Here is a 14382-nt window from a genome sequence, read left to right on the forward strand (position 1 = left end):
TCAGTCGATACGCGTTACCTTGAAGGCCATTTAAAACTTGTATAACTCGATTGATTATTAGTATTTATATATCTTGAATGCTGCGAACAAAACGCTCTGCAAAACTGACATCAGTCACGTGATAACACTGGAGTGAATAAACATACGCACGTGATGTCACGTGACCGTTATCGGCACGCTCAAGAAAACAACGCAACACGGCAAAGCCCGAGCCCGCGCTGCAGGCCCGCACTTATCTGCGGCTTCACGGTCGAAAATGGCGCTCGCTTCGGCCAAACAACTGCTCGATGAGTTGATGGGCAGGGACCGAAATCTCGCGCCCGCAGAGAAAAAGAACACCTGCAACTGGGAAGATCCCGACGTAAGTATCTTTGTCTGTCGGCGATCGAGTCGTGGGAGTCGAGTTGGCGAACGGCGCGAACAAACACCGCCGCTGGCCGTGGGTTGCCCGCGCTGGTAGATTTGAGCGTCGTTCGATTCAGTAGCGCTCGAGGAAAACCCCCTGCCGGCTTTGGCGCGGATGCCGCGAACCCGCCGACCTTATACACTCCTTTGGCACGAACCTACCCGCGCCCGTCATGAGAGAACATGAGCCCACGGCGTGTTGCTGCAATGCCCTCGAGCTAACTAGCCTCTTGTCGTTGCTTGTGCGACCTACTCGCAGAGACTGGTCCGATCTTCTCGAACCGCTCGTTGGAACCGCGCATTTGATCCTTCAGGCACTGTGTGCCTCTCCTTGACGTTGTGACGATCACGGCAATAGCAGTTCTACCCGGTCGCCAAAAAGGAATTCCGTTGGTGGACTTTGCGCAGAACGCTAAAAGGGTGGGGGACGGGAAAGTTTCAGCACAATAAGTTGCCCCGAATCAAGAAGTTAAATGGGATTTTTCTGCTGACTTTTCGACGATGCGCCACCGTCCTTCGTCGGTGCAGACAAGCTAGCTGGCTGCATCGTGCCACCGCTCGTTGATGGCGGTAGTAGTACTTTCGGGCACACACTTGGTAAGAACTTTCCAAAATCAGAGTCGAGCAGTTAGTCGATGTAACAGGCGCGTGTGTACCCTTTGTTTTCATTTCTGATCAAGCGGCCTTTCCTCTCGAAAGCTTTTAAGATGTGCGAGCGGGCCAGACCAGTTTTGGAACTATTCTGATTTGAAAGCCGAAACTCGGGACCACAGGACAGCAAGAAGGAAAACTCGGGGCATTTCGAATGCTCAAAAAAGCTGCCTCCATCACTGAGCCTTGCTGGCGATTCTTTGTGCGAGCTTAACCCGTTGTTGTTTTTTCCGCAGGTGTGCAAACACTTCCTGGCTCAGTTCTGCCCCAACGACCTGTTCGTGAACACCAAGGCAGACCTGGGCCCCTGCAACAAGGTGCACGACGAGCGGCTTAAGAGGGAGTGAGTTTTTTTCTCTGGAAGTCCTGTTTCCCGCACAATGGCGGCACTCCCGTGTGGGTTCACTGCGCCCAGTGGACGTTCGAGCAACTGACGGCTGTGCGCAGTCATCCCGCATGTTTCCATTACCATGCCTAGAACATGTCTTTGGCTGGTGTGTTGTTTATCGTCTTGCACGCCCACACACGGAAGTGGTCACGGGAGTCAGCGGCCCGTTTAGTCACTTGCCACGATCCCTGCTGTAGGTCAGAGCATGCGCAAAAATCGCCGTCGTCGTAACGTCCCAACTTGTGGCTGCCGTAGTTTCCGTCGGCCGTTCGGCTGCAGAAGAGCGCACAGTAGAACTGGTGTCGCCCGCATCCAGCTCTGCCACCGTTCCACCACCAGGGTAGCAGACAACGCTACAGGCTGATGGGTCCAATCAAACAGTGTCAAAAGGCGAATTACTGGGCCTTCCTTCTACACGATGGGTGGCTCGGCAATGACAGGACATGTACAGAAACGCGACGAACACCCCGTCGCTGCACTTTTGATGCTGCCCTTTCAGTCCCATCACCTCGTGGCGTTGACTTCTTCCGGACGTAAGGTGGAACAAAGTATGAATGTGCCGACCGTGACATCGCGAGGCAGAAATCAAGGAGGCTGCGAACAAAGGCTTGATAAATATCCGAGTTGGAGAAGTGTTTTCGGCACCGTAACTTCCATCTCACTGCCTTTTGCCTGGAGCAAGGATCGAAAGGATGTTTTTCCGGGAGGTAGGAGAGCGACCGTAATTTGGGCGAAGCAGACGTGGTGGTAGGGCGTACGGTGTTGCACAGGCACAACGTCGCATCTCTTCCAACTGCCGCAGGTACGAGGAGAGCAGCCGCTACAAACAGGAAGGCTATGAGGAGGGTTTCCTCCAGTTCTGCCAGTCGATGCTGTCGGACGTGGAGAAGCGCATCCGCAGGGCGCGCCAGAGGCTTTCCCTGAGCAACCAGGAGGTGGGTGGGGCTCTGCCCCGATCCGCGGTCGCACCGCGAGGCGGCCCGATTGAAGGGTCGGGGGCGTCTGGCTGCGCTCCGTCGCAGGGTGGCATCAAGCCCAGGGAGCCCTCGGAGCCCACGGACGAGCGGGTGATTGTACTGAACGAGCGGATCCAGGGGCTGCTCCAGCAGGTGGAGCAGCTGGGCTGCGAGGGCAAGGTGGAGGAAGCCCAGGGGGTGATGAAGCTGTGCGACCAGCTCAAAGAGGAGCGCAGGGCCCTGGACAAGGACTCGGACACCGCCCACTGGCTCAAGGTGGGCAGACGGCGCAGGGGCCGGCATTGCAAATTCTAATTAAACTAGTTTCCAGATTAAAAAAAAATTTAAGTGTTTGGGCCTAGGTGGGACACCCGCATTCATAGTAAAATGAACTTTGTCCAAAAAGTATATATATTTTAGTGCAATATTTTTTTGCGAGACTTGTTTTGGCGATTCCGAAAAACATGCTTCTGGTTTGGGGTCGACATCTCAAAATCGGTCCGAACCCAAAATCTGTCTTGCTACGCGAGTGTTGCGCTAAAGAAAAAGTGATTTTTGGAGGGCAGAAGTTAGTTTTTGGGATGCCTATGCAGTCGCACGGCTTGGAAGGACGAGCACGGAGCTCCAAACGCCGTCTTCAACCAGATGGCCTTCACTCTTGCTTCAGTTTGTTTCAATTCGATCCAACCCATCTCGATTCGCCCGTTAGATGTGATTCAGTAGCTGCAACGCAATTATAATGCTTTAGGGGAGCTTGTAACGAAATCGTCAATACTGTCCCATGCCCGTCGGCACTGCAAGATGGTTGCGGACGCAGTTTTCAGTGCCCCCACCTCACAGAGGTACTTTGTGTGTGCTTGCTTTTGACGGTGGTTTGTGTGCATCTGGGGTAACTCCTCTGGTTTCTGGATGAAATGAGTGGGGCAGGGTGTTATGATACTGGCCTTATCATACACTTCAGAAGGATCTTTCCATACCAGTCCTATTCTACACTTTGGCAATATATCTTATCCTACCGTTCTTATACTACACTTCGGCTGGACCTTATCCTAGTCGTGTGCGAAATGTAGATTCCGAGTTTAAAGTGAATAGTGGTTTTGGCCAAATGTTTTCCAATCAAATTTTTTATAGTTTCTCTAAGCCTTTCACTACTGTACCATGCTTACACGAAAACCCAGCTGAACTCGTCAAGGTTGTTCCCAAACCTTTATGAGCTAAATTAATTTCAATCTAATTATATTTACCAACTATAGCCTCAGAAAGTTCAGTGTCTACATTAGGTTGGCAAGTAAATGACGCATTTGACATAAAGTTAAACCTATGAAATGCCCAGCTATACCTAATTGAGGGGATTTATAAATATTTTCGCTATACACAAACACTTTTTCTCCAGTCACGAAATATTATTGCAGGTTGTCAGAGCATCTCTGCCTAACATGCATCCACACATAATACCCAGTTTAATTTTAAAAAATTTTGCTGCAATGTATATGTCAACATTCACAAAGTTTCCATTTCTTAAGTACACCACACAAGCGCGTGCACCGTTCCACTTTCAAAGTGCGCTTTCCTCCTAAGCACACGGCTGCAATATTTGTGCTTTTTGAAGCATTCTCTGCAACGGGATAGCCCCTTAAATTCGAATGTCCGCACACTACCTCATCCTACCGAAGTGTGGGTAGGGTGGCGCGGCCCCTGAAAGGGATGCTTCCCTGGTGCGCAGCAAACGGCGGAGCTGGCTGCGGCCCAGGAGAAGCAGATGGAGGTATGCGACATCTGCGGAGCCTTCCTCATCGTGGGAGATGCCCAGCAGAGAGTGGACGACCACCTTATGGGGAAGCAGCACATGGGCTATGCCAAGCTTAAGGAGGCCGTTGAGGAAATGGTGGTACGTCTTCCAGCCTTCCTGACACGCTTTCCAAAAGGTTTGCCTGCACGAGCGCTCGAGCTGGGAAAGTACAGTGGATCTCAAAGAGGAATGGACATACTAACACATTCTGCCAATATCAGTGACTTAATAATACTAATAATTGCTTATTTTTCATTAACAGTAGGATATATTATCGGTGGAGGAGGTCGAGGAAAAAGAGTTGTTCATAGTCAGCTTGAACAGCCCTCGGCCCCCTTACCAAAGCCGTAAAGAATTAAGTGTTCAAAAAAGTAAAAAAGAGGCATATATTGCAAACAGCATAAACACACTTTGTCTGTCGTATTATAAACACTGAGCGAAAAGCACAAACAGCATAAACACCCTTTCTCATTTTAAAAACATACAACGAAGTTCAGATGAAATTGTTTCTATATTTATTTTTTTCCGATTTAGACAATTAAAAAAAAGGTTAAAAAGCATAAATTTTAGTATTTGATGTCTGTAGTTACTTTAACATCTGGAAACCTTCCGGCGGTCCGCATGACGAGTGGAATGGACAATCATAGAACTTTGTAGGAAGGTTAATTCGGTCAAAAAAGTTGGTTTTCTTATTCGTTCAGATTTAAAACAATCGCTAAGCTTGTAGTTGTTCAATTCTTTGAATATGGAGCACTTGAAGGCGCTGAACGTATCAAGTAGCATCTTTTCTCGAATGAGTCTTTTACTGGTCCAATTAGTGTCGGTGAATTTTACTCAAAGAAGTTTTCTTTGTGCTCGAAGTTGAGACGACTTCGAGTACAAAGAAAATAAGAAATGAAAAACTGCTGTTGTTATTGACGGTAAGCCACAGATACGCTGCGCCAAGCTGAAGCAAGCCGTCGAGGAGAGGGTTGTATATTGCCCTCCTCCTATGAGGTTCCAGTGCACCGAGGGTGCCTAAAGAGTTCCAGTCTCCAAAGGCTTGTTGTAAGTGCGCGCGAGCAAAGAAAGTACAGTGCGTCCCAAAAACAAGTTTCCACGCTAAAGTAAGTATGGAAAACTCAATGACTCGCTGTATTAAGCGGTAATTTTTCTCAAGTCTGTCTTTTACTGGTCTAATGTATGTATGCAAATTTGAAGTTGGTACTTTGAGTGCAACAAAGGTAAGAAACTAAAACAATGGAAGACTTTTACAATTTTCTGCAGTGCCGAATTAGAGCGCAGCTCTTGAGGAGGAGGAGGGGACGGTATGGAGAGGAGGGTATCCTCTCCTTCTCCTCTCCCTCCTTCGTGACGTCGCTCGTGACCTTTGTGATGTCACTTGTGACGTCACAAAGGTCACTGTGAAGGTTGTGACATTCGTCGTGACCTTCGTGACAATTCTTCGGGACCCTTGTGACGTCACGTGTGACGTCATTATGGGAAACGTTCCATAATGCATCGCACGGTTTACGCCAAAGGCGACACCGCTCTAGTAGGAAACGGGCGCCTAGGAGCTGCGCCCTAAAACTGATGATTTCAATGACGGTAAGCAGCACATGGGTCATGCTAAGTTCAAGGAGGCATTGAGTAAATTGTGGTAAGTCACCCACCCATGCTGTGGCATGCTCCAAAGGGTCCCTTTCAGTTGCACTCCCTAAAGTGTTCTCTTGCACAAACGCTCGAGCGAGGAAAGTACAGGGTGCCTCAAAAAATAAAGTTTGCGCACTAAAATGACAGGAAAAATTGGCGACCTAACAAAGCAAGCGGCAAATATTCTCAAATGTGGCTTTTACTGCTCCTTAAGATTTTTGCGAGTGTGAAATCTCTTGTTCTTAGTTTGTGAAGCATCCCGGAATCGGCTGTGCCCCAATGTCTTCTTGCGTCGCAGGGCAAACGCGAAAAGGAACGAGAGGACAAAGAGAAGCAGCGGGAGCGCGAGCGGGAGGAGCGCCGGCGACGCAGAGACGACGACGGCTCCCACTCACGGAGGACAGACGACAAGCGGGACGACCGCAGGGACGACAAGCGGGACGACAAGAGGGACGACCGCCGGGAGGACAGGCGAGAGGACAAGCGGGACGACAAAAAAGACGACAAGCGGCGTCGGCGCAGCCGCTCGCGGCACAGGGACGACGGGGACCGGCGCAGAGAGGACGGCGACCGGCGAAAGGACGACGCCGACCAGCGTAAGCGGGACGAGGATAGGCGTAAGCGGGACGACGACCGGCGCAAAGAGGACGGGGAGCGGCGGCGGAGCAGCCGGCGCTCGGAGGAGCGGAGCCGCTCGCACAGGGACTCCTCGTCTCACCGGTCGTCGGGGCACGACCGGCACCGGCGGTCCGACCGGAGGGAGGACTCTCACCACCGGGACCGCAGCCGGGACCGGGGCGGCGGCTCGTCGTCTTCGAGAGGTACGCTTTTCGTAAACGACTCGTGCCCAAATGATCGTTTACGGGGGCCGTTCACGGTTTTCTCGCACTTGGAGGTACGGTGTACGACTCCGTCGGTTGCGTGACGCAAGTCGTACGATTGGGAGGTTGTCCCGGCTCGCGGAAGTGTTGGCCATCCGCGCCAGGTACGTTGTACGACTATGTCGGTTGCGTGACGCAAGTGGCTTGATTGGGAGAATGTCTCAGCTCGCGGAAGTGTCGGCCATCCGCGCCAGGTACGGTGTACAACTACGACGGTTGCGTGATGCAAGTGGCACGATTGGGAGGGTCTCCCGGCTTGCGAGAGGGTCGGCCATCCGCGCTATTTTCTCGTCAGGGTCGTCGTCATCACGAATGCAAAGGGCAATAGAGAACTCGTTGGGTTCGTTACTGCCGTTTGCAGAGACGGGACGTAACGTGGCATTTGTTGCGATCAAACCATGCCGATTGCCACCGGTTGCATCGGCGACATCAGAATGCCAGGCTGCACTGGGTCTGGTTTTCACTACGTCTCGGCGTAAACAATCCTTAAATGCCGCTGGACATCGTGCCGGTCGGACGAATCACGATTTGTGGGGACGGAATAAGGGAACGCTCCCCTAGACCCAGAAAGCGGGCGTCGAGTGAAGCGCCGCGGTCGGAGCGTCCCGAGGCTGATTCGACGACGCTTTATTCGATGCAGTGACCAATGGAGACGCGAGCCCCAGGCACCGAGATGACAAGTGAGTGCGCGGGACCACAGGTAGGTGTCTCTGCGCTCGCCTCTCTTTCGCTTTGGGGGAGGGGGGGCGGGCTTTCGTGCCTCTCTTCCGGCCGTTGGCCCTCGCTCACGGCGAGACGTGCCCATCAGGCAAGTGCAAAAGAGCGGGGAAACTGTTGGGAGGACTTGCTTCTCTTCTTGCGGGGTCTCTGGTTGGGGGGAGGGGACACCTAAATAGGCTACGCTTCGGAGTCCGATGGTGCTTCGTCGGATTGAATTGGATTCTTTCGGCTAAATCCTTTGCAGCGGTTGGTTGCGGTTTAAAACTGAACCTAGCCATATAAACTCTGTGCCTGATATCATTGTCACCAGTCGTTCGAAGCCTTACCCGAAATCGCAATTAACGGTTTTCCTTCCGCCGGAAGCGTTGTAATGGTCCGCAACAGGGCGAGGCAACTTCGCCCGAGCTTACCGACGCCACGTCTAGGGTCTGAGACGTCGCATTTTCGAAAGCTAGCTATTGCCGATACCGGACCGTTCCGGAAATTTGCGACGCCTGCTCCGTCTTTCCGGCGCATTACGACGATCCGAGGTGCAGAACATGAAATAGTACCGACAAATAGAAGAGTAGTTGCCGTGACGCAAACAATGCAGGGCGATAAGTAGTGTGTATCATACTTGTTTTGCTTCGTTATATACGCAAACAATGCAGGGCGATAAGTAGTGTGTATCATATTTGTTTTGCTTCGTTTTATTTTCCTCGTGTCGTGAACTCGCGCGGATGAGACGGAATGGAATGCGTCGCATCCAAGATATACGAGGTGCTGGGGTCAGCACGTGCGTCGGAACGTGAAAGTCTATCGCACCCAGCGTGCAGCAGGCAACAAAATGGCGGGGCAGTCTCGGGAAACGGAAAGTCGGTACCCCAAGCGTCGCTTACTCTGTGGCTCTAACGGGGGAAGTTCTCGGGCGGAGGGCGGTGGCAGTCTGGTCCGTGGTGTCCCCTCCCCCTACCCGAAGCGGGCTTGACCCTCCCCCTCCGGGCGTGGCCCCGTGGGGACGACAACAGTGCAGACGTCTTCTCAAGCGGCGGGCTCTTACTTTCAGAGGAGGCAGGTTTTGGTGCCCTTGCGAAGGTGGCACCAAACAATTGTGACCCCCCCCAAACATTTTGCCAAACAAACGCCAAGTCTCTGTGTTCACAAGTAAGTTCTGCCGGGGGTGAGGCCTAGCCGCCGCCGGCTTAGGAAGGGGCACATTGCCGGTTTGGGGCAGGATTTTTTATGGTTCGGGGGGTTGTGTGCGCGACTTTGCTTGCTTAGCCTCGGAGAGGGGTGGGCTGGACTCTCATTGTTGGAGGCGTCGGTGGCCGCAGCACGCTTCGGGAGACATCCCTGGCCGTTGCTTCGAACGATGCTAGCCGCGCAAGCGGAATGGGAGACCTGTGCGAGGACAGCACACATGCACGGAGTGTGCTGCAATGCGCCACGTAAACAAGGAAAGGTAGCTCGTGCAAAGAACAATACATGCCACGAAAGATGGCGATACGAAAGTGAATTGAGCAATTTAGACGAAGTGGCGAAACGATCGACGCTGGACAAAAGTTCCGTGAGATTTGCAGAGTTGAGTGGGACGAGCTGTTCGATTTTTTCAAGTTAAAAGTAATCGAGCTGGTCCCAGTCTAGTACTTCAGCATATTCAGTGTGAACCTAACTCGTTGGATTGCTGGCAACTGATAGCATTGGTTTGGTCTACTAGTTAGTGCAGTAGTTAAAGCATTTGGGAGATGTTCCAGGATCAAAACATAAACCAGGTGCATTTATATTTCAGCTGTGCTCCATCTTGGGTGGAAGTGTGTATTTCTTTTTTCAGTTTGTGACCATCTGTCGAATTAAATTTCACAAAATGTTATTCTTTTTTTTCTGGGACAAATGATATAGAACCTTTCACTTGCACCTCTCAACCAAAAATCAACTTGTAGTATTCTGAGCAAATTACTTGCAAAGCAAAGCAAATTACTTGCAAGAAATTGTGAGGCAATGGTGTTGCATAGGTGAAACGTTCTACCATTCAGGTGATAGTTCTAGAAGCACGTCTAGCCTGTTCGGCCAGACACCTACATTCATGGCGCTCTTCATCGGAGGATTTCATGCGTGGCATGCGCACACATGAAATGATAAACCTGGTGATCTTCCAGAACCCTCTAACCCACTCCTCCTCTCCCACCCTGCCTCCCTTCCTCCTCTCCCACTTGTCAACCAATCCGTGGTGATCCTTGCGGCCCAGTTTTTATCCAGGCCTTACTTTTGGGCTTCACGAAATGCCGAACTCCTAGCCAAAGAATGTTTCACGTTAATAATGGGGTAGTACGCGGCTAAAAGCCGGAGTTCGTTGCCTTCTGTAAGTCGGTTGCAATTCGAAGCTGTGGTTTTCTTGTCGTCGACATGAAGATGAATCTGTGTGGAACGCTGGTTGCCGATGGTTCCGCCATTCTGTTATCTTTGTAGACTGATTAATTTTAGTCGGTCTTTGGGTGTTTCTATAGTTTGCTGCAACATGCAGTGTAATTCAGATAAGCGTGGTCAAAACCACTAGGTTAAGGCAAAACTGGGCACATGTTAGTGCTGATCCTGGGATCCTCCGCCATAGATGCGTAGATATCTTGCGAGCGTGCTGCGGCTACCAACTCCTCGGATTGGCATAAATTGTTCCCGGGGGTAGTCTACGAACGAGCTAAAATTAACCGCATATACTGAGCTTCGTGTCGTTGATTCAGGATGCACCTCAACTATCTTCTAGGTTCCACAGAGTGCAGCCGGGAATGGGGGGGAATGCTTGCGTCTTGTGGGGTGCTTGCATTGTGGGGATGCTTTCTTTTAGCTCTCTTTTTTTCTTCATCACTTCTTTTTTGTTTTCCTGTGACGCCTGTGCTCTCATTTCTAGCAGTCGAATGTCGCTTTGAGAGGTTTGATAACAAGCAGACGAGGTGTGAGTGTGTAAACGGCCGCGCAAACGCAGCCCTGCCATGACGGCCTCCCCCGCCATCGACGTCTCGACACAGGTGGGCTGCAGCCGCTCCCTCCTCGCCACTCTCTCACTCTCTCTTCTTTTTTGGGGGGCCGCACGGTGCTCTCTGCCCTCGGCACTGTGCGCCACGGCAGTAGCGCCCTCTGGACACGAGAGAGGGAACCGACGTGTTCTGCCTCAGGTTTCAGTTGCACGACGTGGGCGCCAGACGTCGTTCAAGCACACCACCGACGTTACACTTCGTTTCGGCTTAAGTCCGGGCGCATTCGACACTACGAGGTAATGGAACCAATAAAGCAGCGGCGGGAGCGCAGGTCACAAGAGCTCTTCTGTTTATGATTTGTTCAGAGATGATGGAACACGTACGGAAACATGATGAACACCATGATTGCGCGCTTTTGACGCTGTCCGACCGGTCTCGTCGGCTCGTAACGTCCGCTGCATCTGGACTCGGGGTGGAACGAAGTGTGGCGTCGGACCGCGAGGATTTTGGAAGTGTCCGCGAAATGGGCGGGCGAAACCGAAGCGAGAGGGCGACAGAAGACTGGAAGACGAAGGGTTTGGTGCACTCGTTTTGCCGCAACGCTCCCTTACGAAATGAAGTCAAGAAAGACAGGATACTGACTTTGCAAGTTATATTTTGCCGCTTTTTCGTGTTTACGAAAGGTTCGCCAGCGATAATGGTACTACCGACGTCTGCTCACATGCCCCGCCATTGTGACGCCTTGCCATTTTGACGCGGCCGAAATGCACGGGGAGAATGGCGAACCTTTCTCTCCAGAGTGATTGTTACATATCCTATGGGCGAAGGGGGAGCCGTTCCGCAGGCGCACCCGTAAGAAGCGACGCATGTAATGCCTGCATCGAGCATGAAGCAGCGCTGCAGCGTCTGTCTGCATGAGGTAACGGAGCGTCTGAAAGAAGTAAAAGAGTTTAAACGGGAAAAATTTAGCTTGTGGTTTCAGTGTCTTGTCAAAGTGCTTGGTAGCTTTCTTTTTAATTATTATTCTCTTTTACAAATTTATATCTACCATCAGTCGGCCGATAAATATTTGACTTTGCTACGGCCCTATAGACCGGGGTCTCCAAACCTTGGTCCGCTTCCAGCAGGCGCCCTGCTACCAGCACAACAATAAGTGCACGTACTGAACAGCACCACAGTGCGCACCAAGTGCGTAAACAAAGATACCAGAAAAAGATGAGAGAAATGTAGAGCATATCCTCAGTCCTTTCTTTCATAGCAGCGTAACTATGTATGTTAAAATTCCAATGCATTTACATGTATGTTGTGCTTAGTATAGTTCTATCATTCTCGTTAGTCTTCTGCCCTGTGTGAACATGCCAAAGTTCCTACGCATTTTGATGTATGCCTCGCACGTTTTTTGGTTCTCAATTATGTAATGTCATAATTAGCTAAATATTGAGTTTCAAAATGAATGGTATGTATTCAACCACCTCAATGTTTAGTCTTACTTTCAATTTTGTATTTAGTCATTTGTCTAGGATTATTTATTTGGTTTTTCCACATTCACATTTACTCAAATTGTTTTCCGGCCCTTGGGACAGCGATGGATCCTCGCTCCGAGGCCTTAGCCAAAAATGTCTCAGAGACCCCCACTATAGACCAACGTGCGGCCCCGATGCACGTGCAGACGCGTCTCCAAAACTTGGTTTCTGCGCAAGCGCAATGCTCGTGCCCAGCGTGGGCAAACATTGGCTTGTTCGTAAACAGCGTGCGCCGCGAAAGCTTGCCTCGCATCAAGACAGCATTCCCCGCCGGTTCTGGGCGGGTGGCGCACGGTACCGAGGGCAGATGGCCGAGTCGGCACCCGCCGGTTTGCCTCTTTGGGCGCGGGTGGCGCTTTGGCCAGTGCCCTTCCAAAGCAGCGCCTTGCCTTACCTCGCAGCAGAAGAGGAGGCGCCGGGCGAGGGACGTCGGCCGGGACTGCCCGGGGGGACGAGCGGACCGGCCAAAGAAGGTGCCTGTTTGCATTCTGTCCTCTCTGGAGAAAGCCTCTCCTCCCTTTCAGAGATTGCTCGTCGTGGTCCCCGCTCCGGCGAGCGGACGACAAACTCGTAGCTAACCCCACGCGGAGCAAGTTTCGCCGAGAGGGGCGGGAGGCCACATTAAAAACTGGTACTGTAGCCACCCGTTGTGTCTTATTTGCGGCTTCGGCCTCTTCGGCGCACGCCGATCTTGCAGCCGCCAAGATGGTTGTCGGGCAACGGCACTAATTTTTAAGGCTTTTCGGTTTCTAAACTAGGTGGCGCCAGCTACCGCCCGTTATAAAGGGTACGGCCGTTGGCGTCCATTCATCCTGTTTCAAACAGGCACAACTGTTTACAACCGTGTGCCTTAATACTTTAAAATCTCTTACAACGAGAGCGCCATCTGTCGGGTGGCCGTAGGACACCTGGAATTTCCGCACATTTTCTATGTTGTTTGCGCATCATTGTATCTTAGCTTAGGAAACTTTTTACAATGCTATAAGCAATCCATTTCTCATAGATGGTACATACATTCAGTATTGCAAATGCTGCAAAACCTACTATACTCTAGTGAAATGCAGTTTCAGGGTCAGCTTATAGGTGGTGCCGGTCGTAAGGAAACGTAAATGTGGGAACGGGCCTTTAAGCAGCCGTGCGACGTATTGGTATGGTGGTCATCGCAACACCAGCAACGACCGACTGGCGTGCTTAGCATCCCTTGCAGTGGAACTTCTCGGACATGACGACGAAGTGCGTCGCAGGAGCCGCTGTACGTGGAACGAACCTGCGTAGCACTGTGGCGGTAACCCTTGTCGTGGGTTGTGAATCACGACCAGACATGACCAGGTCGGGTGTCACACCTAGCAGTTGGGTGATTTCTAGAGACTCGCGTGGATAATAGTTTTATCATTCACATCCGCATGCGCAGACTTTGTATCCGCTCCTGAACCGCATCTGCAACTTTCTTAATCGTTGCATCCGATCTACGTCTGCAAAATTCAGAACTGCGTCCGACCTGCGATTCACGCATTCTTCTTAAATCAAAATCGAGCGTGATTGAAAATTTGAAGAAAAAAAATGTAGAATCCACAGGAGTGGTTATTTATGAATGCAGTACCATTTATTGTTGCACACACGGGCAGGTTAGGGGGAACCTGAATTGGTGCATAGGTCACAAGAAGGAAGTTTTCCGCTAAATTTAGCAGACAGCCTGAAAACACGGCCAGAAAATGATACCCTTATAGGTGAAAACCTGGTTTAGTAGCTTAATAATGCTATTGTGTTAAAATTGCTGGATGGTACCTTAAAGGGGCAATGCAATGATTTTTGTGCTTTGCGCAAATACCGCTTAGTAGGCATCCCCGACGTTAATGACCTGTGAAATGCCCGTTCGTTCTTCACCACACGCAATCGAAGTCACAGAAAAATATAAAGAAAAACAAGCAGCGTTCATCCCCTCAACTCACAGCCAGAACAAGCGGCCACGTGATCTGGAGCCGATTGTATGCCGCCAATGTTGATCATAGCCGCACGCTGGGGTTGGCAAGGCACAGGACACGTGCAGAGTTTTAGACATTGTTATGGTTTGGCTATTGTCACCATTGCAGCGCTTGGACACGGGCAACTCCCTGAATGCTTCTCGAGATATCGATTATCACAAGCCCAGATCACTGGGTGGTACTGCGACCGCCCGGCCGTCATCAAGTTTTGCGAAGCAGAGATTGAATGAAAACGCTCGCTTTTGTCCTCTATATTACACCGCAACAAAGGAGCGAGTCCCACTACTGCCGGTAAGCTCGTGTAAAGTGAAAAACATTCTAATTGAACATTGTTGCACCGCCACTTTAACTCTTATAACCTGTTGGCTTATCTTTGTACAAAGAACTCGAAGTCGAAATACTGTGGAAGTCATCTTTTCATGTTCTTTCGTATTTATATTACATGCGATCATCCTTCCAGAGGCACTTTGCGCCGCTAGAAAGGTGACTGCATTTATGAGGTCATCC

General features: G+C 50.9%; 1 protein-coding gene across 2 annotated transcripts; it reads left to right on the plus strand.

Moving 5' to 3' along the window:
• Nucleotides 1–197: 197 nt before the first annotated feature.
• LOC8051780 (luc7-like protein 3) lies at nt 198–12532 on the plus strand. Of its 2 annotated transcripts, none has more exons than XM_029987399.4 (8): nt 198–361; nt 1293–1399; nt 2247–2379; nt 2467–2676; nt 4124–4288; nt 6120–6642; nt 7343–7402; nt 12295–12532. In XM_029987399.4, the coding sequence occupies exons 1-7, from the start codon at nt 257–259 to the stop codon at nt 7384–7386; spliced, it is 1287 nt and encodes a 428-aa protein (XP_029843259.3). In that variant the 5' UTR covers nt 198–256; the 3' UTR covers nt 7387–7402; nt 12295–12532. The 2 variants fall into 2 exon arrangements, with proteins under 2 accessions (XP_029843259.3, XP_029843260.3); XM_029987400.4 differs by having other exon boundaries at nt 208–361; nt 12298–12532.
• The last annotated feature ends 1850 nt before the right edge of the window (nt 12533–14382 follow it).

Source organism: Ixodes scapularis, unplaced genomic scaffold (assembly GCF_016920785.2).
Source record: "Ixodes scapularis isolate PalLabHiFi unplaced genomic scaffold, ASM1692078v2 PGA_scaffold6__148_contigs__length_123643588, whole genome shotgun sequence".
NCBI classification, from domain to species: Eukaryota; Metazoa; Arthropoda; class Arachnida; order Ixodida; family Ixodidae; genus Ixodes; species Ixodes scapularis.

Coding starts and splice junctions, on each gene's coding strand:
- LOC8051780 (XM_029987399.4), top strand. CDS start 257: ATGGCGCTCGCTTCGGCCAAACAACTGCTCGATGAGTTGATGGGCAGG. Junction 1,400..2,246: donor GACGAGCGGCTTAAGAGGGA/GTGAGTTTTTTT, acceptor CAACTGCCGCAG/GTACGAGGAGAGCAGCCGCT. Junction 6,643..7,342: donor CGGCTCGTCGTCTTCGAGAG/GTACGCTTTTCG, acceptor TATTCGATGCAG/TGACCAATGGAGACGCGAGC.